Below are 27261 nucleotides of genomic sequence, written 5' to 3'. Positions count from 1 at the left end.
GCCCCACATAGGGCTCTGTGCTGACAGCTACCTCAGAGCCTGGAGCCTGCTTTAGATTCTGTGTCTCTCTCTGTCTCTGACCCTCCCCTGCTCACTCTGTCTCTCTCTCTCAAAAATAAATAAAAAACATTAAAAAAATTTTTTTAAATAAGTATCCAGTTTCCTCATCATTTATTGCATAATCCAGCCTTTCTCCATGCAATTAAAATAACATTTTATTATATTCAAAATTATTATGTGTGCTTGAACCTGCTCACAGATAAATCACTCTTATTTCTGGGGCGCCTGGGTGGCTCAGTCTGATAAGCTTCCAGCTTCGGCTCAGGTCATGATCTCACAGTTCGTGGGTTCGAGCCCCGTGTCAGGTTCTGTGCTGACAGCTAGCTCAGAGTTTGGAGGCTGTCTTCAGATTCTGTGTCTCCCTCTCTCTTTGCCCCTCCCCTACTCGTGCTCTGTCTCTCTCTCTCTCTCAAAAATAAATAAAATGTTTTAAAAAAAAATCACTCTCTTTGTTATACCACATATTATAAGAGCTGTATAATATGATTTAATATCCAGTAATGTAAACCTTCTCATGCATTTTTCTTATTCCTCAAATGTTTCTGACTAGTCTCTCATTCTTTTTTCAAATGAAATTTAAATCATTCTACCCATTAATTAGCAGATATTTGCTGAGTGGGTATTCTGTGCTAGGTATTGTGCATCATGTTGGGGTTATTATAGAAATGAAGACAGTCAATCACTGCTATTATGGTGTTGAAAATCCACTTCCAAAGAACCCACCTGAAATTTTGATGAAGATTGCATTAGACTTATGAAATACCTTGGAAGAGAATATAAGACATTTTAAAATGTCTTGGTAATGGTTATAAATATTTTTAAGATATATATATGTATATATATCTCAATTTTGGTATTTATAATATCTCTTGTCATATAACCTAAATTGTTATATAAATGGGATACTTATTTAATTGATTATTATGCTTAATATATAGGAATTTATTTTCTTAGTATAATTTTTCTTAAGCCTCTGCATATGAAACTCTTGATTCACTTAAATTTGTTATATAGATGGTAAAATTCTATGCTGATATGATACTTTTCATTTCTTCATAATACTTCAGTTGTTTCTCTTCTTGAGTTGCATTAGCTAAAATTAAATTACTTTAATAACCAGTATTCATATAGTTTGTATTTGTGTGACCCTAAAGGTAATACTTTTAGTTTTATTAATTTGTTTATTAAGATGAGTTAATTAGGTGCTGATTGTTGTTTTGAAGTAAAATTTTTTCTTTATATTCAAATATAGTTAGAACATTTGTCAGAAAACTGGCATTGAAGTTTTATCAGATTTCATTACAGTTGTTACTGGATAATCATAGATTCTTCTATAGTCTATTGGATTGTATTCATTTCTTAATATTGAGCAATCTTAACTTCTCAATATTTCTCAAATAATGCCCCAGTATTCATGGGATAAAGACTTATAAAATATATTGTAAAAAGTTGACATGATGATGATGGTGAGGAATTTAGTGACTATACACCATAGAAAATAATGGAGCCTTAGACGTTCTTAAACTAATCATGTACTTGTATCAGAAAAAATAACTATGCTTTAGATTTAGGAGTCTAATTTTTAAAGTGAATAGTTAGCCAACTGCAAACCCACTACTAATGGAAAATTAAATCTAAGTCAATGGGGTATTGACATTTGTCTCTGAAGAGCAACATACTGTAGAAAAATTCTATAGGATAAGATCTTGATCTAAAAGTAATTTTGAGGATGAAATAGTGTCACTGTAAGCTCACTATGAAAAATTATATTTGTAATACAGATAAATTCAGTCCTAGAAATTCAAATCAAGATTTATTTTGACTTTATTTTCCTGGTATAAGGAGTTATTTTGAAATAAAATTATCTCTGCTAGAGAAAGTCTGGCATGGGTTTATGAAACTTAAAAGAAATGAGCATCACTTGCACAGATTGTAGTAGTTTAAGAATGGAAACAACCTATCCGTCCAGTATAAGGCAATGGGACATATAACCTGACATATTCAAGGATGTCATGCTGAATGGCACTTAGAATAAATGTGGTTTGTATACAAGGATCAATGGAAATAAATGTTGAAAACACAGTGTTAAATAAAGAATAGTTGCAAAGAGCATAGTATTTATATAAATTTAAAACCTCAGAACCAGTTCTTTCTATATATTCTAAAGGTGGACACGTGTAATAAATGTACCAATCATATACAATATGATACACCCCAATAAGTGGTAATTTCTGCACTTCTTCAGGTTTTAAAAAAACAAGTGCTCTTCAGCAGGTAGAGCAAACTATTAACATGTTATATGCAGATAGGTTAGTGATTTCCTTTTACTCATCTGTCTGAATACAGGTTTGAATATGGCTAATGTGAACTGAGAAAACTACAGCCCCACTTTGTGATTAGTCTGGAAACTTTTTAAAAAACATCTGACTCTTTTCTTTTATTCGAGCCTTAGTCCACATAGTTAATTTGAAATAAAATACTGAATATAAAGTATAGAATGAGCAGCTAGTGATCACTCAATGACAGCTCTATATAGGTTAGGATTCCTAATGGGGATGAACTTGGTAGAGCAAGGCATTTTCAGTTATTGGGAATAAGGGGTCTTGTGGTATTGGGCCTTTGTGGTTTAGAAAAGAGATTGTAGAAAATGGGGAGAAATAAGCAAATTAAGGGTTGAGGGGGAGCATACTGAACAATGCTGTGGTACCAGTCTGGCTGGAAAATATACCTTTGAAATAGAATCAGGTAGCCTAACATCACTAAATCCCTGCAGGGTTTAGCATACATCCAAAAATAAGATAGGGGAAGTTTTGTGTCTTTCTCTCTTGAAAACAATTTAGTAAGATGGAGAAGAGTTAGACTTCTTGATTTCAAATCTATTTCTATGTATTCAGGAAGAGTGGTAATGGATTTGTTGGACAATTTGATTTAGTAGTTAACTGAGGACCCTGAGGACCCTGATTAGATGCATTTGGAAAACACAACTTGTTCCTCTGGTGTTAACTCACAGGCCTTTGAAGAGTTGATGAATCATTGGAAACTGGCCTGAGGCTGAAGTTTGTGGTAACACTGCTTCCCTGAGGTCCATACCCATTCCAGACTAGGAAGGGCATGAGACCAGTAATGGAAGTGGCTGATTTTAAATGCTGCCAATGCCTGCATGCTCCTTCCTCTTGTTGCCAGCTCCTCTTTATGCAGTTGCCGTGAGAAGCTGTGTTCATTCTGGAATTAATGCCACTACTCCAAACACTTTCTCAAGTTCTATTTTGAAGTCACGTCAGGTCTTGGTGTCTTTGGCCTTAGTTTCTTCATCTGCAAAGTGAAAATAATAATGCGTATTCTGACTCCTAAAGCTGTCATGAAAATCAAATGAAAATATTTCATAAACGGTTCCATGCTATGCATATATTACTGGTTAATATACCATTCCAGAAACCACACCTGTACTCTATGGCCACTATTCACTTTTCAGTCAAAAATACCTTATACATAAACTTCTCCAAATGATTTTCGCTCTAACCAAAAATCAAATCTTATTTCAAAGTATAAAAATGAAAATGACGTCCAGAGTTTTACATATAGTGGAGCCCTCTGTGTTAGTTCATTTTAAATCCTTTTCTAGAGATGAAAATTTTTGTGTTGAAATTGTGGGGCCATTTTACACAAGGGAAATGAAATCTAATTTCTTGGTCTTTCCTTTTTTTCAGGAAGTCACCAAATCAGTCCAGCCTCTCTTACTGGGAAGAATCATAGCTTCCTATGATCCAGATAACAAAGCGGAACGGTCCATTGCGATTTACCTAGCCATAGGCTTATGCCTTCTCTTTGTCATGAGGACGCTGCTCTTGCACCCAGCCATTTTTGGCCTTCATCACATTGGAATGCAGATAAGAATAGCTATGTTCAGTTTAATTTATAAGAAGGTAATGCTTTCTTGCATAGTCTTCATGCTACATGCAACATATTTTAAATGTCATGTTGATACACATAAGGGATAAATACTGAAATCGATTTTGTATGCCTGTTAAGTAAATGACAGCATTAATTAATGTTTCTAATTTTCATTGGTAATTAATTCAGTTCATTTCAGCTAATAATTATTGAGCATCTTCTGTAAACTCCCTATGTTATGAAATTTCATTTTTTAAAAGTAGTCATGTCATTCATTTTTGGAATCGATGGCTCCCCATTAAAATGATATAGTCTGTGTAAAAGTCATTGACAAAATATCATCTTGTGGTAAAATGCCATATATCTTGACATTCAATAACAAGGATATAGTATGTAGTTGTTATTGATAATCCAAGCAATAACAGTTCCTGCCTTAATTAGTTGTGACACGTAATTTTGTCATGCTTTGAATCCTGCAAGTTAAACATGTTTGTAATGGCACATGCACTACAACCGTAAAAACCTTCTCCAGTTTTCTGTATGCATTATCCAGACAAGAGCCTAAGTTGCAGAAGCATGATTTAGGTGAATGCAGATTAAGACTTCTACCTTACAAATACAATTTAATGTCATTTCAGTAACATGTGCTTTCTAGGCCATGTGTGATTGCTTGGGTCTACCGAGTCATTACAGTAAAGCTATTTTGGTTGAATCATTTGGGTATTGCTTTACCTTTCTCTTTTTCCTCCCCCAATGTAAAAACTTTATATACTTGGCTTATGAGGGACATGGATCTGAAATTACCTCTAGCAAATAACCCATAACACTTCCATAATTTATGTGCAAGGTCAGTTGTGTCATAAAACCTGGATCATCATACTTTATTGTTCAAAACAGATTTTTATGGATGCACACGAAAAAAAAATAGAGTCCACAGTTTGGTCAGATCACCTCAGCTCCATTCTTATCAGTTTAACCAAGTACCAGGAAAACATGGGTAATAAATCAACAAAAAATTTTGTTTTGATCCAGAAATTACACTTATTATGTAAGTGAATCAATCATTAGGTATTATTTGGAAGGTAGATTTGCACAGCATGAATATCAAAGAAGGTTCAATTCAGTTTAAAAATATTTATAGAAAGTGTCTATTATTATAATGGTAAGTAATAGCTAGGGATGAACATGATAAACTTCTAAGTGAATCAGGCATATTATCTCCCTTGATCTTTTCCAAAACTCTCTGTGGTAGGAACCATTATCCCTGTTTTATGGATAAAATATTTTATGAAACTAAGACCTAAAAAGCATAGAGACCCATGCAAAAACTTCAAAATTCCCAAAATGTGTAAATCATAGGCCTTGAAATGGAGGTTTTTCCAAAAATGAGAGGGGGAAAGTACTGGGGAAATATAAGAAGGCAAATTGTATTGTGTAAGAGGGGAGAGGTATGAAGTACCTCTGGGCTAAAGCGGATGGAAGATCAAAGGAGAAGGTTATTTGTAAATTCATGTATAACATTTAGCACAAATATAGCAGTATGTGTGCTTTCAGACCCAGAACCCACTGATGAAAAGTTAGAAACTATTGTTCTCTCTCCTTCTTGCTTTCATTTTTGAGTACTTATGTGATCACCTGGTTTGTTTACACCACTAGCTGCAGTCATTAGCCTGCATTGGTGTCATCACCAGAGAATTCGGCCGTATCTTCATGTGGCTGTGTTTTGGTCCCGAAAGGAGCCTAAAGTAAACTGCTCCCACTTCTGATCAGCTCCATCTACATTGCAGGCAGCCACTAATTCTCCTTACAGTACCTGAAATTTTGCAATACAGCACTATTTTCCTTTGTTCCAAAATCTGCACCTATGATACATTCAAATTATATTTTAAGTAACAAATCTAAATACATTATATAAATGTCAAATCATTCTGTTGTGTACCTGAAACTAATACAATATTGTATGTCAACTGTACTTAAGTTAAAAATGTAAAAATACAAGAAAATAATCTAAATAGGAACTAAATTTATCTTTGCCTATGAATTTCAAGAAGATAGAGATAATAATAAAATGAACAAGTCTTCACTGAGTACTTACTATGCATACCTGAGACAGATGAGTGTGTAACACTCATACCTGAACAGAAGAGTGTGTAACCAAGGTCAATGGAATCTTCTCTCTCATATTGCTCTGTGTTTTGGAATCAACTGATTCCTTCTGCATATGTGCTTATCTAAATTTGGTTTATTACTCCACACCCATCTTAAGTTTTACCTCCTCAATAAAATCCCGATTTTTGTAACCAGGTATGTGAACTTTCTCTTAGCCACCTCTTTATATTCTGCTCCCTTTAACTCATTTATCATACCATATTTAGTTATTATATATAGTAGGTTACTTTGAGGCAAGAAATATGTATTAGTAAATCCTAACAATAATCCCTGAGGATTTGAATCCAGTGATTTGCTTCTCATATACATTCATTTGAAACCAATATTAGATGGGTACTCTCCAATCAGAGGCATTGAAAGGCTAATCAATTATTAAATTTTACAGACAATATATAACTGTGATATTTCATAATTATTAATTTATCTACTTAACAATTCTATTTGTGTATAGAGATGTATTTTTCTATGTAATATTTAAGTATTTTGCATTGTTAACCTTTCACAAAGTCATTAATGATTCAATTATTCATAGTATACTTTTATCGGCTTTATTTGTAAGTTTATCCAATAGAATTACTATAGGACTCTACTGTAGAAAAATAGAGTTACTATAAGATTATAAGCTTTAATCTCAAATTTTGTTGTCTGAAAAAACAAAGCAAAAACTCACCAAAATTCCACACTATATGAATGGATATTTAAGTGTAATATCATTACTGTTTTGGAGTAGAAAGCATGTTGTTACTATCTAGTTGCTAGAAAATAAAATAACTACAAGCATGCCAGTATAATATATTTTGTGAGGAGAAATATTTATAACTCATAGAAGATCCTAAGCTAGATGAACATAAAATAATTTTCATTATCTTTACTTAAAAATGCATGCATAGTGACGTAATTCTTCAGCTGTATTATAATGCTATTTATAAATATTCTTTTCATCTTCTGTCACCATCACCTAACTTCCCATTTTACTTTTAGACTTTAAAGCTGTCAAGCCGTGTTCTGGATAAAATAAGTATTGGACAACTTGTTAGTCTTCTTTCCAACAACCTGAACAAATTTGATGAAGTATGTACCTACTGACTTATGCATTATTGTTATAAATCATACAACCCCAGGGTTTTTCTGGGTCAGTTAATAGTAATATGTGGCTAAACATAGACATCCCTACCTTCCCTATTCCTGCAAGGTTGGATTGCACAGTGTCCTTCTGGAGTCTTATGAACCAGCCAGTGCAGAGGCATCTCAGCTTGCTGTGTATTTAATGACGCTTTTCAAAATTCATTTTTAATCAGATCTTGTTTCCTTTTAACACTTTAAATTGATATTTACTTTGGCTGAATATGATACTCTGAGCACAAATAATTGCAAGGGCTTTGAGGACAGATAATGCATTTTATTTATCTTAGCATTTTCAGTATGTAGCGTGGTGTTAAACCCACAGCAGGTGCTACATAAATAATAATGAATCCAGCATGCATTTACTCTGAATATTTTGTCAGATGATAGAGTTGTTACACTGAGCCTTTGGAAACCCTTTTGCTCTTACATGTTATACCATGGCTGCTGCTTTATCCACATAAAAGTAAGTTATTTAAAATAAATCCCTGACATGATACTTAAGATATTTAATCTTAATTCTATTGAATAAAAATACCCTTGAAAATGCAATGACTGGAAATTTGTTCCTTGGGAATTCCTAGTTTATTTGTAGAATGTGTAAGCACACTCCTATGTGCTTCATGTAACAAACACATTGATTTTAGCATGCTGGGAACCGTGATGTGTTTGACTGGATAAGCTCGCCGTGCTCAGTTTCTCCCCTCTAGGCTTGTTTGCTTGCTTGTTTGTCACTGGTTTTCACTGTGGTTTTTTCTTTCAGGGACTTGCACTGGCACATTTCGTGTGGATCGTTCCTTTACAAGTGGCACTCCTCATGGGGCTGCTCTGGGATTTATTACAGGCCTCTGCCTTCTGCGGTCTTGCTTTCCTCATAGTCCTCGCCCTTTTTCAAGCTGCACTTGGAAGAATGATGATGAAATACAGGTAGCACTCTAGTTACATAGTTTGGAAGGGTTTTAAGTTAGATATTCAAAAAGTCTAGTAAAACCAGGACTGCTCTATTCAACCAGGATCTACTTCCTGGGTGTCAATTAAAAGGAGTTATTTTAATGGTATAAATAATAGTGTATTAAGAGACATTTTTTGGCTTATCAATCTATAGAATTTCTTTTTAAATATGTTGAGATTCAGTTCATTTTTATGCATCATATGATTTAGGTAGAATGGATAAAACATATATGTGCATGAGAGGTCACACTAGAGCCTTGGTTATTTTTTATTACAGAATGAATTAATTATACTCGTCACAGTTTATGATAGAGGGCTTCTAGAGTTTGTCAACTAGAAGATGACAAAACGTATACACATTTTGGAGTCTGCTAACTTCTTGGCTTGAATTCCAGACTCCATGCTTACTAGTATTGTGACCTGACTCAAGTCACGTCACCTCATTGAGTCTCTGGTTTTTTACCTGTAAAATGGAGATAACCACTACTCTTGGACTGCCAAGAAAGATCCTATACTGGGATAGTATGTGTAATGCATCTAATAGTGTCTGGCATATAAGAGGCATTCACTAAATGGTAGCTATGAGTTTTATTACCATCTGTTAGATAATAAAACAAATGTCCATCTGTTTTAATAAGAACTGTGGCTTTTTTGGAAAAGCTTTTGTAGTTCTTAGTGGTAATTTGACTTGGTTTTTTTAAGTATTGATTAATTGATTTACAGAGATCAAAGAGCTGGAAAGATCAATGAAAGACTTGTGATCACCTCTGAAATGATTGAAAATATCCAATCTGTTAAGGCATACTGCTGGGAGGAAGCAATGGAAAAAATGATTGAAAACCTAAGACAGTAAGTCTTTCTGATAATTTCAATATCAGTAACCATTTCATGTTTAATATTTTAAAAATGAGTATGTCACAGTGGGCTTCCGGTTCATAATTGAATTGTATTAAGTTATGTCAGTATTCATGTATCAATATCAAGTGGCATAAAGTCATTTTCACGGTCTAGTTTTACATAGTTGGTTAAGTGTGTTATTTTTTATTACAAGGATATTTATGCCTTATGAACAATATCCTATATGTGTTTATAGCTGCTTTATTATACTTATTTGACTAAAATAATTATCATAATGCTGGAGGCTGATTAAAACTTTAAATGAAACCAGTACAGCAATAAGTGTACAAATCTGAACCAAATAAGTGGTTTTCTCTTATGTTATGGCTCATGAAAAGTGAAAAGAAACCCTTCTCTTTACTTTAAATATCATTGTTCTTCCTTAACTTAAGAATAATAATGCAGGGTAATATCTGTAACTTTTGTTTCTAGAAACCCTGCACTTGAGAGGTCAGTTCAAGCAATGAAAGCCACCGCCTGAGATAAAATCAGTACTTGGCACCTATCTCTAGTCTTGTTTTACCTCAGATAACCTCTCTTTCACTGACTGGTAAAGATAATACCCAGCAAAAGTACAGCACAGACTGAGATATGATTACTGTGGTAATTGAGGGTACAATATAAGCTATGGCATTTCTGTAGCCATGAGACCATTTCCTTTAGTCAAGTTCCATGTTCTACAAACTGCAATCAAAAAGGGTTCTAGGAGACTGATAGATCCACTACTGTTAAAGAGCAGGTCCTTTCAGGTCCTATAGCAGATGAGCATTTCATAGGGGAAAATATACAAAAAAGAGTACCCTTTTGAATGGTGTGAATGTGGTCATCAGGAATTTGGGCTGCTGATTCCAGTAGGCGGTGGTAACTGAGCTGCAGGTGTGTGATTGGAACAACAAAAGAAATGCTGAAATATTAAGTCCTTTGCCATGTAAATAGAAAGAGTAAAAGGATAAATATTTCCCAAACATTATCGGTCACCTGTTTTTATTATGAATTTCAAGACAAACCAGGAAAGGAATTATATTTTTTTTCCAGAAACATCTTTAAAGATATTAGGGAATTGTCTAGTTGGTTGAAGTTGTTTTTCTTTTTAACAAGTGACTTCCCTATCATACTTGTCCCCTTGGTCACTTCTGTGCCTATAAGCACAGACATAATAAGAATGACAAGGAGCTGATCAGAGGATCTGGTTGTCTCTGGCTTCAAGATAAACTCCTGGTCAGGTCATTCTAGGTGCTGACTTTTCTTGACATTGGTTTTTATTTTTTCTCTTTCTCAAAAGATGAAATTCACCCTTTCTAGTCTGTATTTCTGTCTCGCCAATTCTATTAGCAAATGCTTGATTGTAACTTGTATGATCTGGTTCCTTAATCTGGCATGAAATTGTTATCCGCAAGGGCTGGGAAGTGCTGATGTAAATATGGGAAAGCAAGAATTGCTTCTACTCAAAAGAGCAATTATTATGTTCTGGAAGAGAATGGCAGAATGCTCTCCGAAGCGGTGATTACCTCAGCCTGCGCCAGTATTGAACTGGGCAGAGACTATGAAACTCTGAAAATCTACTCTATTATTGCTCTTCTGTAATAAAGATACTTTCAAGTATTTTTAAATAAGAAACTGATAAAATATGTTTATGACTTGCAAGGTACAAGTGACTTTATTATGGAAATTGCTGCTTTTGGGTGATTCTTATAAATATTCTTGAGTCCATTATTCTTTTCTTGTCATTTCTTGTCACTACTTTTTCCATTTCCCTCAACTGTTTCTAATACATTTCAACAATTGTCACAAATTTGTGAACAATTTTGTGAGCAGTGCTTTTTAGCATTTTATTGATATCAACCTACACAATATTATTCTTTTATCCGATAAAGATTAAGGATTCTGAGTGCCAGGCCCTCTGCTGTGCTGTCATTTACCTTGGCAATAACTCCAGCAGAGAGATGGTATGTTTCTCTTCTACCCATGTGGATTCTGCAGGATCAAAGGGAAGGGCAGTTTGCTTAAGATGGCGTAGCTGTCACTGGCAAGGCCGGGGGTCAAACCCCAGAGAGATTCCAAAAATCCCGGTCGGCCTTCAATGCCAAATAACTGAAATAAACAAGCATTAGACCACATTAGATTGTGAACCATGGTCTAAGTTGGGCAAGTTGACCTTCATTTTCTTGATCAGAGTACTCAGGATTATACCTTTTCTTAGACTGAAAAAAAAAAAAAGATTTTTTTTCTGAGCTCTACCACTTGAGAACAAGAACTTTTCTGAATTATACAAATGTGTGAAACCAGCACTGAAACGCCAGGCACAGCTTTCGCTATTGCTCCCTCCCACCAGAACCGGCTGCTTGTCTGTTCACCCCTGCTTCTTCCCTTGTGAGATCTGAATAGGAGGATCACAAGTGACTCTAATTTTTCTTCCTGGAAGAGTGGGATGGAGCTTGAAGGCAGTATTGTTCTCTCTTATTACCAGCATCTGCACTCCTTATTTTCTGCCTGCTGGAGCCCTGAAATCTCTCTTCTAAGTGTTAAAAAAAATAGTTTGCATTTGCAGTTCAGATTAGAAGATCAAGAGTAAAAAATTATTGTTGCAGGAGTGCCCAACTGGCTCACTCAGTAGAACGTGTGACTCTTGATCTTCAGATTGTAAGTTCTAGACCCACATGAGGAATAGAGATTGCTTAAAAATAAAATCCTTTAGGGGCATCTGGGTGGCTCTGTAGGTTGAGCACCTGACTTCAGCTCAAGTCATGATCTCACAGTTCATGAGTTTGAGCCCTGTGTCAGGCTCTGTGCTGACTGCTTAGAGCTTGGAGCCTGCTTCAGATTCTGTGTCTCCCTCTCTCTCTACCCCTTTCCTGACTCATGGGCTGTCTGTCTCTCTCTCAAAAATAAATCAACATTAATAAAAAAAAATAAAATAAAATCTTTTAAAAATGATTATTAAAAATAATTATACTAAAGTGAAACATAGAGAGGATATAGTAGCTACAGTCTTATAATTTTTCAAGAACTACCTGCAAGAAATTCACTTGGGTTCTTACTTAAAACATGGATTCTGGAAGCCTATTGCAGATTTAGTATCTCTGAGCATTGGGCCTGAGACTGCATTTTAACAAGTTTCTCAGGTGATTTTCACAGCTGCTAAGGTTTGAGAAACCACTTTTTTTGTGGCTTATATGTTATTTTCAGTGTTCTCCAAGCCAAGCTAGAATATCTAAAATGTTAAGTATCCATTGGGGAATCACAAACTTATATTTTTTTCTTTATAAATCTTGGAACGTTGTCCTTATTTCCAAATTTATTTAAAATAGCAACCAACAAACTAAAAAACTGAATCTAAGTCTCACTAATCTTACAAATTAATAATGAAGTGAGTGAAGATATTAAGATATTGTCATAATAGTAATAGTATTAATAATTGAGATATAAAAATAATATTTACAGGTATTATGTCCATGACACTGGTACATTTGTTACTGCTCGCCTTTCAGAGAAGGTAACTGAGGCCCAGAGAGATAAAATAACTTGTCCAAGGTCCCACAGCTCATATAGGGTGGAGCTAGGATCAGAACAAAGGCAGAAAGCCTGGAGAGCTTATGTTCCAGTTTTACATTCCAAGATGCCTCGTACTTGAAAAGTTAATAAGCATCCCAAATTTTATATATTTTTTTATAGAACAGAACTGAAACTGACCCGGAAAGCAGCCTATGTGAGATACTTCAATAGCTCGGCCTTCTTCTTCTCAGGGTTCTTTGTCGTGTTTTTATCTGTGCTTCCCTATGCACTGACGAAAACAATCGTCCTCCGAAAAATATTCACAACCATCTCATTCTGCATCGTTTTGCGCATGGCAGTCACTCGGCAATTCCCCTGGGCTGTACAAACATGGTATGACTCTCTTGGAGCAATAAACAAAATACAGGTAATTTACCTAACTGGGCATCATGTGCGATGATTTTAGAACAGTTCTCAACTTTTCTAGTGAGCCAACTTTCTAGAGATCCCATCTTGGTCTTGGGCCTGTTTGACGCACAGGGTTTCCTCTCTTGCTGTCTACATGTGGTGTAATGAGCCCTTGCAATGGAAGCCTAATGAAATAAATGAAGGCTTGTGAGATTCTCTAAGTCACAGAAGTTGAAGAAGATATTGTTTCTGTATTCTGGAGAATTTTATTTACATAATCCACCATTAGATCAGTTCTAATGAACTTGGCAAATGTACAAAAGATGGTAAGAGATTCACCAGGAAGTTATAAAAGGTTCCAGCTCAAGCAAAGAATGTTCACCTTAAACTTTTTTAAACTATTCTCATGCTTTCCAGAAAGTAAGATAAATTAGATTGGCATTTGAGGCCACATTAATTACCTTAAAATTCTAACAGTGCTGATATAGCTGATGGCTTGGAAGAGAAGTTCTAAAGTCCTCAGGTGATTCTACCCAATATATATAAAGCTAATTGAATCATCACCAAATTTATGTGTGGTTATAATTTTTATGATTAATTCACAGATCAAAAAATATATTATTATATATATTTGATATCATTTAAATATTTAACTTAGGAAATAAATTATTGTGACAGAAATAAAAACGAAGGTGAAGGGCGAGCCACTTTTAGGTGGCTCTGCCATTATGTCATCTAGGCCCGACTGTGTCAGTCAGTGGTGGCCCAGGGATCTCATTTTGACCTCTGACCTGTTTCACTAGACCTTTAAACTTAAAAAAAAATTTGCTATTAGTTTCCAGCATTTAAAAGTTGGGAGATGTTACATGTGCAATAAATCATGTCTTCAGCCTCTTTTGAAGAATTGGAACATATAGTAATAACTGTGTCCCTTTTCCCTCACAAGTTGTGGTGACTCCCCTTCAAAGAAGGCCTGCCCACTCCACTTCTACACAGTCTCTACTCAGCCACCCTCCTTAATTTTATTGTCTTGAAAATATGAGTTTGAAATCTGTGAGTTAGACAAATTGGGGAATGTAGCTCAGAAACCATGGAGTTTCTTGGACTAATCCCATTTCTTCTGTTAACCCTTCTCAACTGAGAGAGAGAGAGCGAGAACAAACATACATCCATTTATTATGAAGTAATTTCTAATATATTCATAAATATATTCATAAATATTCACAGAATCTAAATACAGGGTACAGAACTATTAGAGGGTAAAACAGAGGTAATAATGCATTAATGCTATTTTAGTTCTACAATATGTTTTTGCCTTCTTTTGTAAACAGGATTTCTTACAAAAGCAGGAGTATAAGGCATTGGAATATAACTTAACAACTAAAGAAGTAGTGATGGAGAATGTAACAGCCTTCTGGGAGGAGGTCAGAATTTTTTTTAATTGTTTGCTCTAAATACTTCAGCATTTTCTCCTTTGCAAATCTGGTTTTCATCCTAATGGACAAGAAAATTAGAATGATAATTGAACTAGTAGTACCAGAAGGGAGCACTGCGCTTACTTGATAAATTAAGAAGTCAGGGTCCAGATATGTTAAATACAGGATGGAAGGCTCTTCATTGATTTCTAAGTCCTGTAACTTGTTTGACACAGCAGATTAGGAAGTCCTACAAATCTTAAAGGTTTCCAAGCCTGATAGAGCGAGGTGTGAATTTGGACTTTGCCATTTATTCTCTGTGTAATCTAGATCAAATTACTTGTGGAAACTTTGGTTCTCACCTTGCAAGCAGTGCCTGATTTCCTGCAAGACTCTTGTGAGGTGGAGTGCTCAGCAGAGTATCTTGCACATAGTACTTCCTCTGTAAATGTTACCTTCTCTGATCTCAAGTTCTAGTCCAATGTGTTTATAAACACGAGTCAGCAGAAAGATGTATGAGAGCTCTATCAACGTTCTGTCAATGTGTTGCTTTCTATTTTGACTTATTTCCATTTAAAAGTTCTTTCATACTAGGTATGGTATGTAAGTGATGAGCCACTGAATTCTGCTCCTGAAACCAACATTTCACTATATGTTAACTAACCAGAATTTAAATAATGGTTTGGAAAAAAAGCCAATATGCTCAAAAAAGTAAAAATAAAAAAATAAAAGTTCTCTCATGTATCTCAAAGTCTGAAAAATATAATCAATAATATTCATCCTCTAAAGAATCAATATTTGGTTATTGAGAATACCTGTTGAGTTCTTATTTTCTTATCACTTAAATCTGCTGAATAAAGAGAGAAGATCTGAAACCAGTGTCTTATTTCTGCATATTTCAAAATATCTGAAACTGACTTTATTTATATAAGCAACTTGACACCCAGGGCTTCACTTTACTTCATTTTTGAAGGTACAGATTAGAGAATAATTCTTTATCTGCCTGGCAAGATTGTTTGTGGGAAAGTGTCAGATCAGAAAGGGATCAGATTGATTTTACTTCTTTGTTTTTAGGGGTTTCAAATGCCCTTCGAGGCATGCAGGGAAGATACGAGGTTTAACATTTTCCCTACTAATTTCAGACAGTTATTTCCTTGCTCTGCTCAAAAGTCTTTCATTTTACTCTCCTTCCATCTAATAAAATAGGTGGCATGCTTGAACCCTGGCTGTGCTCCAGGCCCTCGGATAAGTACTTTATAAGTGCTGTCTCATTTAATTCACATAACCTTCCTGTGACCTAACTAGTTTACAAATAAGGAAGTGGAAGCTTAGAGAGGCTAAGACACCTGGCTCAGCTCACACACCTGACAGGGGTGGAAGCTGGAATTTGGACCTAGATGTCATAGCCTCCAATCCTTTCCCTGAACTCTTGCCTCCCATTTGGCTTTATCCTCATCCTTCAGTCTTTGATGGCCACTTACCAAACTCTGCACACTTCTTTTTCCCATTCAAAAATTTTTTTATTTAAATCCAATTTAGTTAACATATGGTGTAATAATGATTTCACGTATAGAATTTAGTGATTCATCACTTACATAAAATATCCAGTGCTGAACCCAAGTGCCCTTCTTAATGCCCATCACCCATCCAACCCATCCAGCCCATCCCTCCTACCTACCTCTCCTCTGCACGTAAGAGTCTCCTATGATTTGCCTCCTTCTCTGTTTTTATCTTATTTTTCTTTCTCTTCCCTTAGGTTCATCTGTTGTGTTTCTTAAATTCCACATGAGTTAAATCATGTATTTGTCTTTGTCTGCCTGACTTATTTCACTTCTTGATCATATTTGCTTGGGATAGTGGTGCTCGTTAAAGCTCTGCCATGATGTCTGAAACCTCAACACCCACATGAGCAGTCCACCCAATACTGTCCTTAGAACTTATACTTCCCAGGGACGTCTTCAGAAGCTTCCTCTCATAGGCGTATCTTGAGCTTTGGGAGCACCTAGACTTCCTCCACTTTGAAAATGTGAAATCTCTTTCTCTCCCCAGAATTTCCTAACCTTTCAGCTCTATCTGCCTCTAAATCACACCTGACGGTCTTTCACATTCAGGATTCCTGCTCTCTTTAATGCTCGCTTTGGACCCTGCCTGGTTCAACCTTCCAAGACCTATCATTTCATTTCTTCTCCTACAAATATCTCAATTCCTGTTTTCTTCCACTGAAGCCTTTGCTGCAAAACATGACTTTGTGGACTTTGGTGAAGGAGGTGCTATCTGGGAAAACCATGTATCTTATGTTAGTTTTATACTGTTCTCATTTCAACCTCAGTGGGGCCTCTAAATCTTCTTGGGAAATCTTTTCATTTGTCTTTAGTTAATTTTCTTTACCATTTCCCCAGAAGCTATTCCAAATCTTTACCACTTTCCTGAAACCCCTCTACTTCTCTCAGGATCTCCTTGCTTCCTACAAAACATAAAGAAAATAGAAGCCGTCATTATGTATGAATGCTTCCAACTTCCCTGTTCACCCTTGGAATTATGTTTTGCTCCTTCCATCATATCGAAGATGTGGGTTTCCCCCTGCCATTGACTGAGCTATTACTACCTTGCTTCATCTTCTTAGAACAGCAAGCCAGCAGCCTTCTCTCTAGAAGCCTCAACATCTCCTTTCAACGGACCCCTTTTCGCATTCACATATTTACAAGTTAATTAAAAAAAATTTCTTCACTTGCTTTTGCCCACCCAGCTTCATCCTTTAAACCTTATTCCTTTCCTTTCCTTTGTTGTCAAACCCATTCTCATTTCCTCATCTTTCATGAGCTTCTCCCCACTGCAGTCTGGATTCCTCCCTCACCAATACATTAAACCTGTTACTTTCTTCTTGAATCTATCACTTAGCTTTAGTGAACCACTCCTTTCTTAATATTTTATCTTCAGACCACGACTTTTACCTCTTCTCTGCCTGCTACTTCAATGCTGATTGGCACTAGGTCCCTCATAGGCTTCCTTCTAGCATTTCATGCCCTCTGTGGGTGACCTCAAGCTCAGGTCAACTGACATCAATGTGCTGATGAGTCTCAAATGCAAACTTCTGGCCCCAGTTTCTTTCTTGAACTTCATGCATGTTTTTCTAAGTTTCCTGCATGCTACTCAAGCACTTCTTCATCACTCACCAAACTTCATTAATCCGCTCCTTCCAGTGGGTGTATTTACTATCTCCTTTAATAGCATCGCCATCCACCCAGTTACCCAAGAGGCAAGTCCCTGATAATTCTGATACATGATTCTGCCCTCAGTCTAAACCTGTGAGTGGGTAGAATTACTATTTACTTACTAGGAAGCTGAAACTTAGTTTAAGCAACTAGAACAAGGTTATACAACTAACTAGGGTAGAGCTCAAAGGTCAGCCTAAATTTCTCCGACTTCAGAACCCTTTACCACTCATCATACTGTTCCTTAAAACAAAATGAAAGAGAGTGACTACTGCTTTATTGTACATAAAATGCTTACATATATATTATCTTATTTAATACCCTCAAAAACAGAGAACCTGACACTCAATGTTATAATGACTTGTCAACCATTAGCCAGCTGGTTGAGAAGATGTCACCAAGAGTAATGATAAAGGATATCATAACCATTTTATGCACATTAGGGGATTCATAAATATGGAAAATGTTCAATCTTATTAGCAAATAAATAAAAATAAGATCATTATATTCAATTTTCACCTATAAAACTACAAGAAAAAGAAGTCAAAATAAATACAAAGCCAAAAATTCAGTGTTGAGACCTGAAACTTGAAAACTGGCATTCTCATATATTTATTGATGAAGAAAATTTAGAACTACTCTTGAAAAACATAGGGAATTTTATACACTTTTTGTTCTGGAACCTCCACTGTGGGAATTTATACCAAGAAAATGTAAACCCCAATTTATAGCAAAAGTAGGAGCATATAGTTTATCCATACTCTTTAATACTATCTTTCAACTAAAAATTATATTAAAAGTCATTTTCAATGGTATATGAAAATATTGATGATTTGTTGTAAGTCAGAAAGTTGGTCACAACCTTATTTTTTTCTTAATTTTGTAAAAAAGTTATATATAGTTTATTGAAATATAATCGACATTAGTTACAGGTATACAACTAGTAATTCAACAATTACATGCATTATAAAATGTTCACCATAAGTGTAGTTACTATCTAAACTTAAAAGTTATTACAATAACATTGGCTATATTGCCTATGCTGCACTTTTCATCCCTGGTTATGTGTGTGTGTGTGTGTGTGTGTGTGTGTGTATAATCATATGTATTTATATGAAAGAAAATTGAGGGATTTTGGTTGAAATGCTAAATATGGTTTCTTCTCAGTGATAGTACTACAAGTGATTTCTATTCATTCTGTTTTTCTGTATTTTTCAAATTTCTTAAGAAGTGTCTTGCTTCTGTAATCTGAAGTAAAAGTTATTAGTAGGGCACCTGGGTGGCTCAGTCGCTTTGAGTGTCCAACTCTTGATTTTGACCCACGGCCATTGGATCAAGCCCCATGTTTGGCTACATGCTTAACATGGAGCCTGCTTAAGATTCTCTCTCTCTTTCTCCCTCCCTCTGTCTCTCCCCTTCTCCCTCTGTCCCTCTCCCCTGTTCATACTCTCTCTCTCTCAAATAAAAAAAATAAAGAAATAAAATTGATTAGTAACAGTAGCTTCCCATTGGTACATCTGCTTATTGTATAAAAGTCCTGCTTGTAAGCATGGCAAAGCAAGTCCTTTTACAGCCTGCATCTCCCAATTTACTAAGGATATCTTTTGTCATCTTGCCATATACATCTGACCTGGCCATCTGCCATTTCTGAGACATATTTTGTTTTTTTAAGCCTAAATCATTGTACATATAGATCCTAGAACACTTGTACCATTTCTTGGTCTTGTGAAATCCCAGTCCTATCACTTGTAGCCTAGCCTGCAGGTCATTTACTTGGTCAAGTTCCAGGCTGAGTTGCTTGCTCTATATAACGTACTTCCATAAGAGTTGGTGTGATTTTCAGTTCTAGCACTAAGCATGTTGCAGTGTTAATATCTATTCATATATTTTCTCTCATGTGAGATTTTTGAAATGGTCTTTAATACAGAGGTGATTCCCAGTAAATATCTGTGAGATAAATAAATGGATAAGGAATAACAGATGCCTTTGACCCATGTTATAAAGACTTTTTATAGTCTTCTTCCTAAAAGGTTTGTGTTTATTATTTGGTAACTGAGGGGGATGGATGTTAACCATCCCTATCATGAGAACTCAAAGTGGTGGTCTTCAAACTTGATTGCTTATGTATGACATAAAAGAATTTTGAAAAACTATGACACATACCTCTGACACATTTTTAAGTTGATATAAATTTTTCAGTATACTTTTAAGTGGTGGCAAAAGATGTAATTCCTGTTTATTATAGATTGTCTAAGTATATTAAATGGGTTTTTGCCAAAACTTTGGCGCTATAGTTTAAGTGCATTCAGTTTATGGAAGATAAATGAATTTATGTAGTTCTCATTGTGAAGCCAATCAGCTTATTTTATGTCAGAAAAAGTATAACCTTAAAATGCAGGTAATTAGGGGTGCCTGAGTGGCTCAGTCGTCCGACTTTAGCTCAGGTCATGATCTCATGGTTTGTGGATTTGAGCCCTACGTCAGGCTCTGTGCTGACAGCTAGCTCAGAGCCTGGAGCCCATCTTCAGATCATGTGACTCCTTCTCTCTCTGACCCTCCCCTGCTCATGTGGTCTCTCTCTCTCTCAAAAATAAATTAAAAAAAAACCATTTAAAATCAGGTAATTAATATGTATTAACTAGATTTATTAAATTATTAAAAATTAAGTAAATAATCAAATAATAAATTAAAATGCCTTATCATGCAACTCATTTCTGAAATCGTATTCTAAGCTAGGTAAGACATGTAGATTATCTTCAGTTTGAAACCTGGGTGAAACCCAGGGTTAACCCAGGGTTACTCCTTTCAGTATTCTTGATTTTGCTTTTGTGGGTCCCTCTTTCAGGAGAAAATTATTCTTCTTTAGTACCCTTCATTGTGTCCTTGAGGTTTTTACACTCCAAGAAGTACAACATAGTAAGACTGGTAAAATGTTCCTCTTCTTTTTTTTTTTTTTTAAGTTTTTAAATTTATTTTTCACAGTGAGGGGAGGGGAGAGAGAGAATCCCAAGCAGGCTACCAGCTGAGCATGGAGTCCAATGTGGGGCTCAAACCCCCAAACCTGGGAGATCATGACCCAAGCAGAAGCCAAGAGTTGGACACTTAACTCACTGAGCCACTCAGGTGCCCCCAAAGGCTTCTCTTCTGTGTAAAGTGAGGCAAAATTGTGAATGGGAAAGAAGAGATAACAAAGAGTTAGCAAATCATAGGCATATTATTTTAGGAAGAAGTGTATTAGGAGGTTGAGAACGTTGAAATGGATTCCCTTAAGACTGTATACACAAGGTTCCTTGTGATCAATCCTTAGGGCTGTTTGCTCTGGTTTGAAGACCACTACCCTAAAGCTTCCTGTGGGGCAATAGAGAAGCGAATTTTTTCCTTGCAGCTCTTCTCATTTAGTGGAATTCATCTGAATCGTCTGGCAATCTCATTAAATTTATACTTAATAACTACTTAAATGATCTAAGCTCCTAAGTACCTTAGAGGAAGGTACCAGCAGTATGATAGAGGTCAGAATGGGTTGTAATTCTACTCTGGCTGACTTTAGTCATTTAACCTCTGAGTCACAGTCCACAGTTTTGAAACAGAGGGATTATAAAAGCTACCTCAGATATTATTATTTGCTGAGAAATTAGGTGATAATATTTATTTGCTCAGCCTATAGGAGAAGGAACACGCTTTTTTCAATAATTTAATTTAATTTAGTTTAACGGTGAGTGGTAATCTGAGATATTGAAATTATATTTCCATCAAATGGTATATTAAAATGTTCAGTGTTTTGTATCATGTGTTCTAGAAGTCATGTTATATAATTACATGTTATAAAGTATGGGTCATGTGCCATTCATAATACATAAAGCAAATAGCTATTGATAATACCTGAAAAATCTACCTTTTTGTTTTCTCTCTATATATTTTTTCAGGGATTTGGGGAATTACTTGAGAAAGCAAAACAAAACAATAATGACAGAAAAATTTCCAGTGGTGACAACAGCCTCTTCTTCAGCAACTTCTCACTTCTTGGTGCTCCTGTCCTTAAAGACATCAATTTCAAGATAGAAAGAGGTCAGTTGTTGGCGGTTGCTGGATCTACTGGAGCAGGCAAGGTAATCTGTTCCTCATCACTAAGAGCTTTATTGGGCATGCATTTCTTTCATTTCCTTGTTTGTCTATAGCCTGAGAGGGCATGTTGGAGAATTTCTTACACTTGTAGTAGGACAATGCTTGGATATAGTTTCTTTATAATATAAATTGTTCCACTGATAATAGTCTCTAGTCTTTTATTTCTTTATATTGCTTGCAGTGACCTTTTCTTCTGCATCTTTATGTGGTGCATGGCACTGAACCCAGTGTCTTTTTTCCCCATGTGCTGATTTTTAAATTTATTAAAAAACATTTTTTCTTTTTTCTTTTTTTAAATTGGAGCATAGTTACCACCCAATGTTATGTTAATTTCATTGCACAACATAATGACTTAACACCTCGATACATTATGCGAAGTTCACAAACATTGCTACTTATCTGTCACCATACAGTAGTATTATAGTACCATTGACAATGTTTCTTACGCTGTACCTTTCATTCACGTGACTTATTCATTCCATAACTGGACACCTGTACCTCCCCTCCCCTTCACCCATTTTGCCCATCCCCCCATCCCCTCCCCTCTGGCAAACATCAATTTGTTCTCTGTATTTATTGGTCTGTTTTTGCTTTCTATTTATTTATTCTTTCCTTCTGTTTTATAAGTTTCACATATAAGTCAACACAGTATCTTGTACATGGTGGATATTCAGTAACGAATAAATGAACAATTCATTTTTACCAATCTTTGGCATAGACATTTTTCCAGAGCTTGTCCAGGAAAACCTTGACTTATAGACTTTACCTTACTAACCACATGGACAAAAGGTCCCTATTTTGTTGACTAGAATTTTGGAGAATGGACTCAGACTTACTTAGGATTTGTTATGAGGAAAAATTATTGAATGGGATAAATTTTTGAAAGAAATACATAGGAATGTTAATTTATTCAGTGCTGGTCAGCTTTCCATCCCCCTACCCCTACCCTACTTATTATAAATCCCATTTTTTAGAAATGATGTTTTAATATAGAACAATTTTATAAACTCAAATAATGGAATATATCTGATTATCCATGTTAAATACATATAAGATACTTATATTAATATTAATTTTGACATTACTATTTATTAATATAAATATAATTATAAACATCAAATTATATATAATTATATACATTTCATATATATTTATCAAATATATGTTATATATATTTATCAATACTTGGTAGTTTGAAAGCTATCACATTAAATGAAACCATCACTGAATACAAATACATATATATATAAAATGTATAAATACCAAAATGTTGATAAAACTTCACAGACATTTGTATTTTATTTTAAATGTAAATAAAAGCAGGAGCTAATAGCTTATTCTACACATCTGCTGCTCAGTTATTATTAAGACCAAGTTAAAATTGAGTACCAGGGTAAGGCCCAGGATGGATGAGAGAAGCCCAGGGGGAGTCAAGGATGAGTCCAAAGTTTTTGGTCTGAGTAACTGGAAGCATGAAGGTACCATTACCTGAGGAGATTATGGAAGAAACTGGTATAGGGAAGAGCTTGATTTTAGAACATTAAGGTTAAAATGCATATTTGACACCTAAATTGAGACATTAGTTGGATAGACAGCTCTGGTTTCAAGGGTACGGGGGCTGGCAGTACAAAGACTTGATGCCAGATTAGATTCCAAAGGAGAGAGAATGGATAAGATGGTAAAGGGGCCAAGGTATGAGCCCAAGGGCATCCCAGCTTCTAGTGGTTGGGGAGGTATTTTGTTACAGTGGTTATATTTATAATAACTTTGCATTAAATCATTAGGTTTTTCTTTCTCTTATTCCCTAATGTGAGCTCTGATAAAAGTGTTTTTTGGTCCTCTGCTGCCTCCTTTTTTCCTATTCAATTTTAGTAGTATTACCTTTCTTAATATTTTATCTTTGTGTTGTTAAATATGCTTATGCTTCTATTAGCTGATACGTAACCTTTAAATCATATCTTTTGACTTCAGCTTTTTTTGATAAAACAATCAGTGAATTTCCTTTATACCCTATTTCCTTTGTTTTGTTTGGGCTTTACTTATACGTTTCTTATTGTCAGGGAATATAACATACTTTAATTCTTTCTCAAGTCTAAGTACCACATCAGTTTAAATTTTAGTTCACAGTCTTGTTTCATATAAGTCCTTGCTCACTGATAGTCCTTTTGGTGAAGCTTCTTTAGTCAGTCATTCCGTGGATGATTTTATATTAGTTACTTTAAGAAGACCTCATAGGAACAATATTATCTGAATATATCTCTTTTTTAACTGATCTCTTCTTTGTTAGATGAAGATAATATTGGGTCTACCTTGTTGGGTTATTGTGAGGATTAAGTGAATGAGTATGATTAAATCACATAGAACAGCACCCAGCATAGACTGAGAACTCAGCAAAGGTTAGGTGGTGGTAATCTTTCCTCAGCCTCCTCCAAACCCATCCCAATGATCTGAATTAGGTGCTTTATCTCTGGGAACCTCTACCAAAGAACTTATCCCACTCTATTGTAGTTGTTTCTTTTATTCCCCTTTGTATCTTTTGTGCATGAGCAGCAAACCCAGAACAGGAAGTGCTTAATAAATTTTGAATCAAATGAATTAATGTAGAACCCTTTAAAATCAGAATAGATACCTCTGCTTAGGATGATAGTTGGAGGCAAGTGTATTCTGAGAGTGATTTGATCAGATGATTTCACTTAATAACAATGGTTTTATTTCTAGACTTCACTTCTAATGATGATTATGGGAGAACTGGAACCTTCAGAGGGTAAAATTAAGCACAGTGGAAGAATTTCATTCTGCTCGCAGTTTTCTTGGATCATGCCTGGCACTATTAAAGAAAACATCATCTTTGGTGTTTCCTATGATGAATATAGATATAGGAGTGTCGTCAAAGCATGCCAACTAGAAGAGGTAAGTAATTATGTGACATTTTTATGATTTATGCATATGAAACTTTTAGACTACCTAAATGATATAATTAGCCCCCTATCCAATCAGTTTGTCTATATATATTAATCAAGTTTACTGATTAATCAGAGTACTGAGTTAAGTCAGTTAATAAGATATATAACCCCTGCTTTAGAAAATGCAAAAGCATAGAGAAGGTACAATTTATTTTTAAAATGATTGATTTGGTTACAATAAAAATTCTTTATGAAGTAGAGAGAATTTTATTGACTCATTAGTGAGACAAATGTCCTCCATGGACATTTATATGGCATACATTTTTAAAAAGATATTTCACAATTATATGAGAGAATTTTAATAATTGTAATAACTACCACACCCTAATGGAATAAGCGTAAACCTACCAGTAGAGAATCAGAGATAAAATTGTGATTATATTTTATCCTTTGGCCTTCAACATACAGCCATATGACCTATAGTGACTGTAATTCTGAAACAGAGGTAAAATGAAGATAATGCTGTTGACTCATTTTATAATAATATTAGGGAATGGGCTAATTATCTGAAAATATGTGAAGTATTCCAAGTGGCCAATATATGGCTCTTGTGCTATTCAATACATAAATTATATGGTGGAAGGATCAATAATTATTGATGTAAATGTTAAGGCAGGGACTATATTATTATGAGGTTTATCAATAGTATTGCCTGAATAGAGATCTTGATTCAAAATCACTGTGTGTGGTAGATGGCGGTTGATACTAGTGATTCCTTTAAGTCACCTTTTATGAAAAAGAAATTGCAGTGAGAATAAAATGAAACTTAAATACAGTACAGAGAAAAGAAAAAGGCTAATTGTCAGACAGAAACTTCAATTCTTACAAACGAGGGATACGTGCTTATACAAATGCTCTCTATGTATATACTGAATCATTCCAGAGTAGTTTTTTAGAGCTCCATTTTCTTATTTTCTATACATGAAAGTATAATTAAAAAAAACTATTGTGAAAAAGTATTGAACTTATTTTGAAGAAGATACTCTTTATTCCTCAAATACCCTTCTTCCAAGAATAGTATTTCACAAACTGGGTGTCTAATTCTCTCATATAATTGTGAAATATCTTTTTAAAAATGTATGCCATATAAATGTCCATGGAGGACATTTTTCTCACTAATGAGTCAATAAAATTCTCTCTACTTCATAAACTCTCAGTAGATTTGTTATTTAAAAAAATGTGAATGTTCTTAGGGACCACAGATATTTGTCTAGGTGGGGGCTGGGAGATAGGAGTGGTAGTGTCTTGCAAGATAAGTCATAGGCTTTATTTATTAGTTGGAAGGTGTTGGAAGGTTTCTGGTAGGCTTTATTTTTTGCTATGAATATACCTTTTCTTATGGAAATAATTTTATAGAGGCATTCAGGTCTTGATCTCTTTTATGAGTTCAGGCCCCATGTTGGGGTCCATGCTGGACATGGGGAAAAAAATAAATAATTTTATAAGTGGCAATTTGATTCTACCAGGTGAAAGTATATTTAACTCAAGTTTAGTATAGCTATATTACTAATAAATTCAAATCTGTGGATCCCTCATTCATGAAATGAGCATTTGCTAACTCATGAATACTGTACTGGGTATGGGCACACCAAGCTGAAAAATACAGTCCATTTTCTAAAGGGTTCATGTTATAGTGATCTGTCCTTTACCATTCAGAAGTATGGTATATGAATTATATCTCAATAAAGCTATTAAAATAATTAAAGAGTATAAGAGGAAGGAGAACATTTTCTTTTTCTGATTCTGTGATCAACCTCAAAGTTAATTTTATAAAGTGTATAAGGCAGTGCTTTTTAGTATATTCACAGGGTTGCATACCCATCATACCTATCACCACATCTTCAATTCCTCTAAAAGAAATGTCATTAGCAATTAGTTTCCATTTCTTAATACCTATCTGCCCCCCACAGCCAGCTCTAAGCAACAACTGATTTACCTTCTGTCTCTAAAATTTTCCTGCTCTGGATTTTTCACATAAATGCAATCGTACAATATATGGCCTTTTGTACCCAAATAAACTTTTAAACTAGAACACGTTAAGAAGTCATTATTTTGAAAACATTTGAAAGTTCCTGTATTTTATAAAAATATGAGTAGCACGGGGCGCCTGGGTGGCTCAGTCGGTTAAGCCTCTGACTTCGGCTCAGGTCAGATCTCACGTTCGTGGGTTCAAGCCCCGCGTCAGGCTCTGTGCTGACAGCCAGCTCAGAGTCTGGAACCTGCTTCTGATTCTGTGTCTCCTTCTCTCTCTGCCCCTCCCCCCCTCATGCTCTGTCTCTCTCAGTGTCAAAAATAAATAAAACATTAAAAAAATTAAAAAAAATATGAGTAGCACAAGATTCTTATACTTCAGAGGTTCATGGACCAGTAGGGGAAAGAAAGATATCTGTAAAGAATGAGTTGGTGCTCTGATAGATAATGAAAGAGCTATTTCTGTAGGAGTGAAAAGAGGGGGCATTGGAAAATTGATCTGGGTGTGTCTGATGTGAGGAATAACCTCCAGAGGAGGTTTTATCAAGGCTAATGTCCTCCGGTGGAATGATTCACTGTGGAATTCTA

At 35.2% G+C, this 27261-nt stretch overlaps 1 protein-coding gene across 1 annotated transcript in view; it reads left to right on the top strand.

The window, feature by feature from the left end:
- Nucleotides 1–27261, top strand: part of CFTR (CF transmembrane conductance regulator) — a 163127-nt gene that overhangs the window by 32872 nt on the left and 102994 nt on the right. The window contains exons 5-12 of the mRNA XM_029924496.1: nucleotides 3768–3983; nucleotides 7102–7191; nucleotides 8006–8169; nucleotides 8917–9042; nucleotides 12763–13009; nucleotides 14322–14414; nucleotides 21541–21723; nucleotides 24458–24649. Coding sequence (XP_029780356.1) covers nucleotides 3768–3983; nucleotides 7102–7191; nucleotides 8006–8169; nucleotides 8917–9042; nucleotides 12763–13009; nucleotides 14322–14414; nucleotides 21541–21723; nucleotides 24458–24649 — 1311 coding nt within the window. The remainder of the gene's footprint in view (nucleotides 1–3767; nucleotides 3984–7101; nucleotides 7192–8005; nucleotides 8170–8916; nucleotides 9043–12762; nucleotides 13010–14321; nucleotides 14415–21540; nucleotides 21724–24457; nucleotides 24650–27261) is intronic.

Source organism: Suricata suricatta, chromosome 2, assembly GCF_006229205.1.
Source record: "Suricata suricatta isolate VVHF042 chromosome 2, meerkat_22Aug2017_6uvM2_HiC, whole genome shotgun sequence".
In the NCBI taxonomy this organism is placed as follows: Eukaryota; Metazoa; Chordata; class Mammalia; order Carnivora; family Herpestidae; genus Suricata; species Suricata suricatta.
This window is presented reverse-complemented; position numbering and strand designations above follow the sequence as displayed.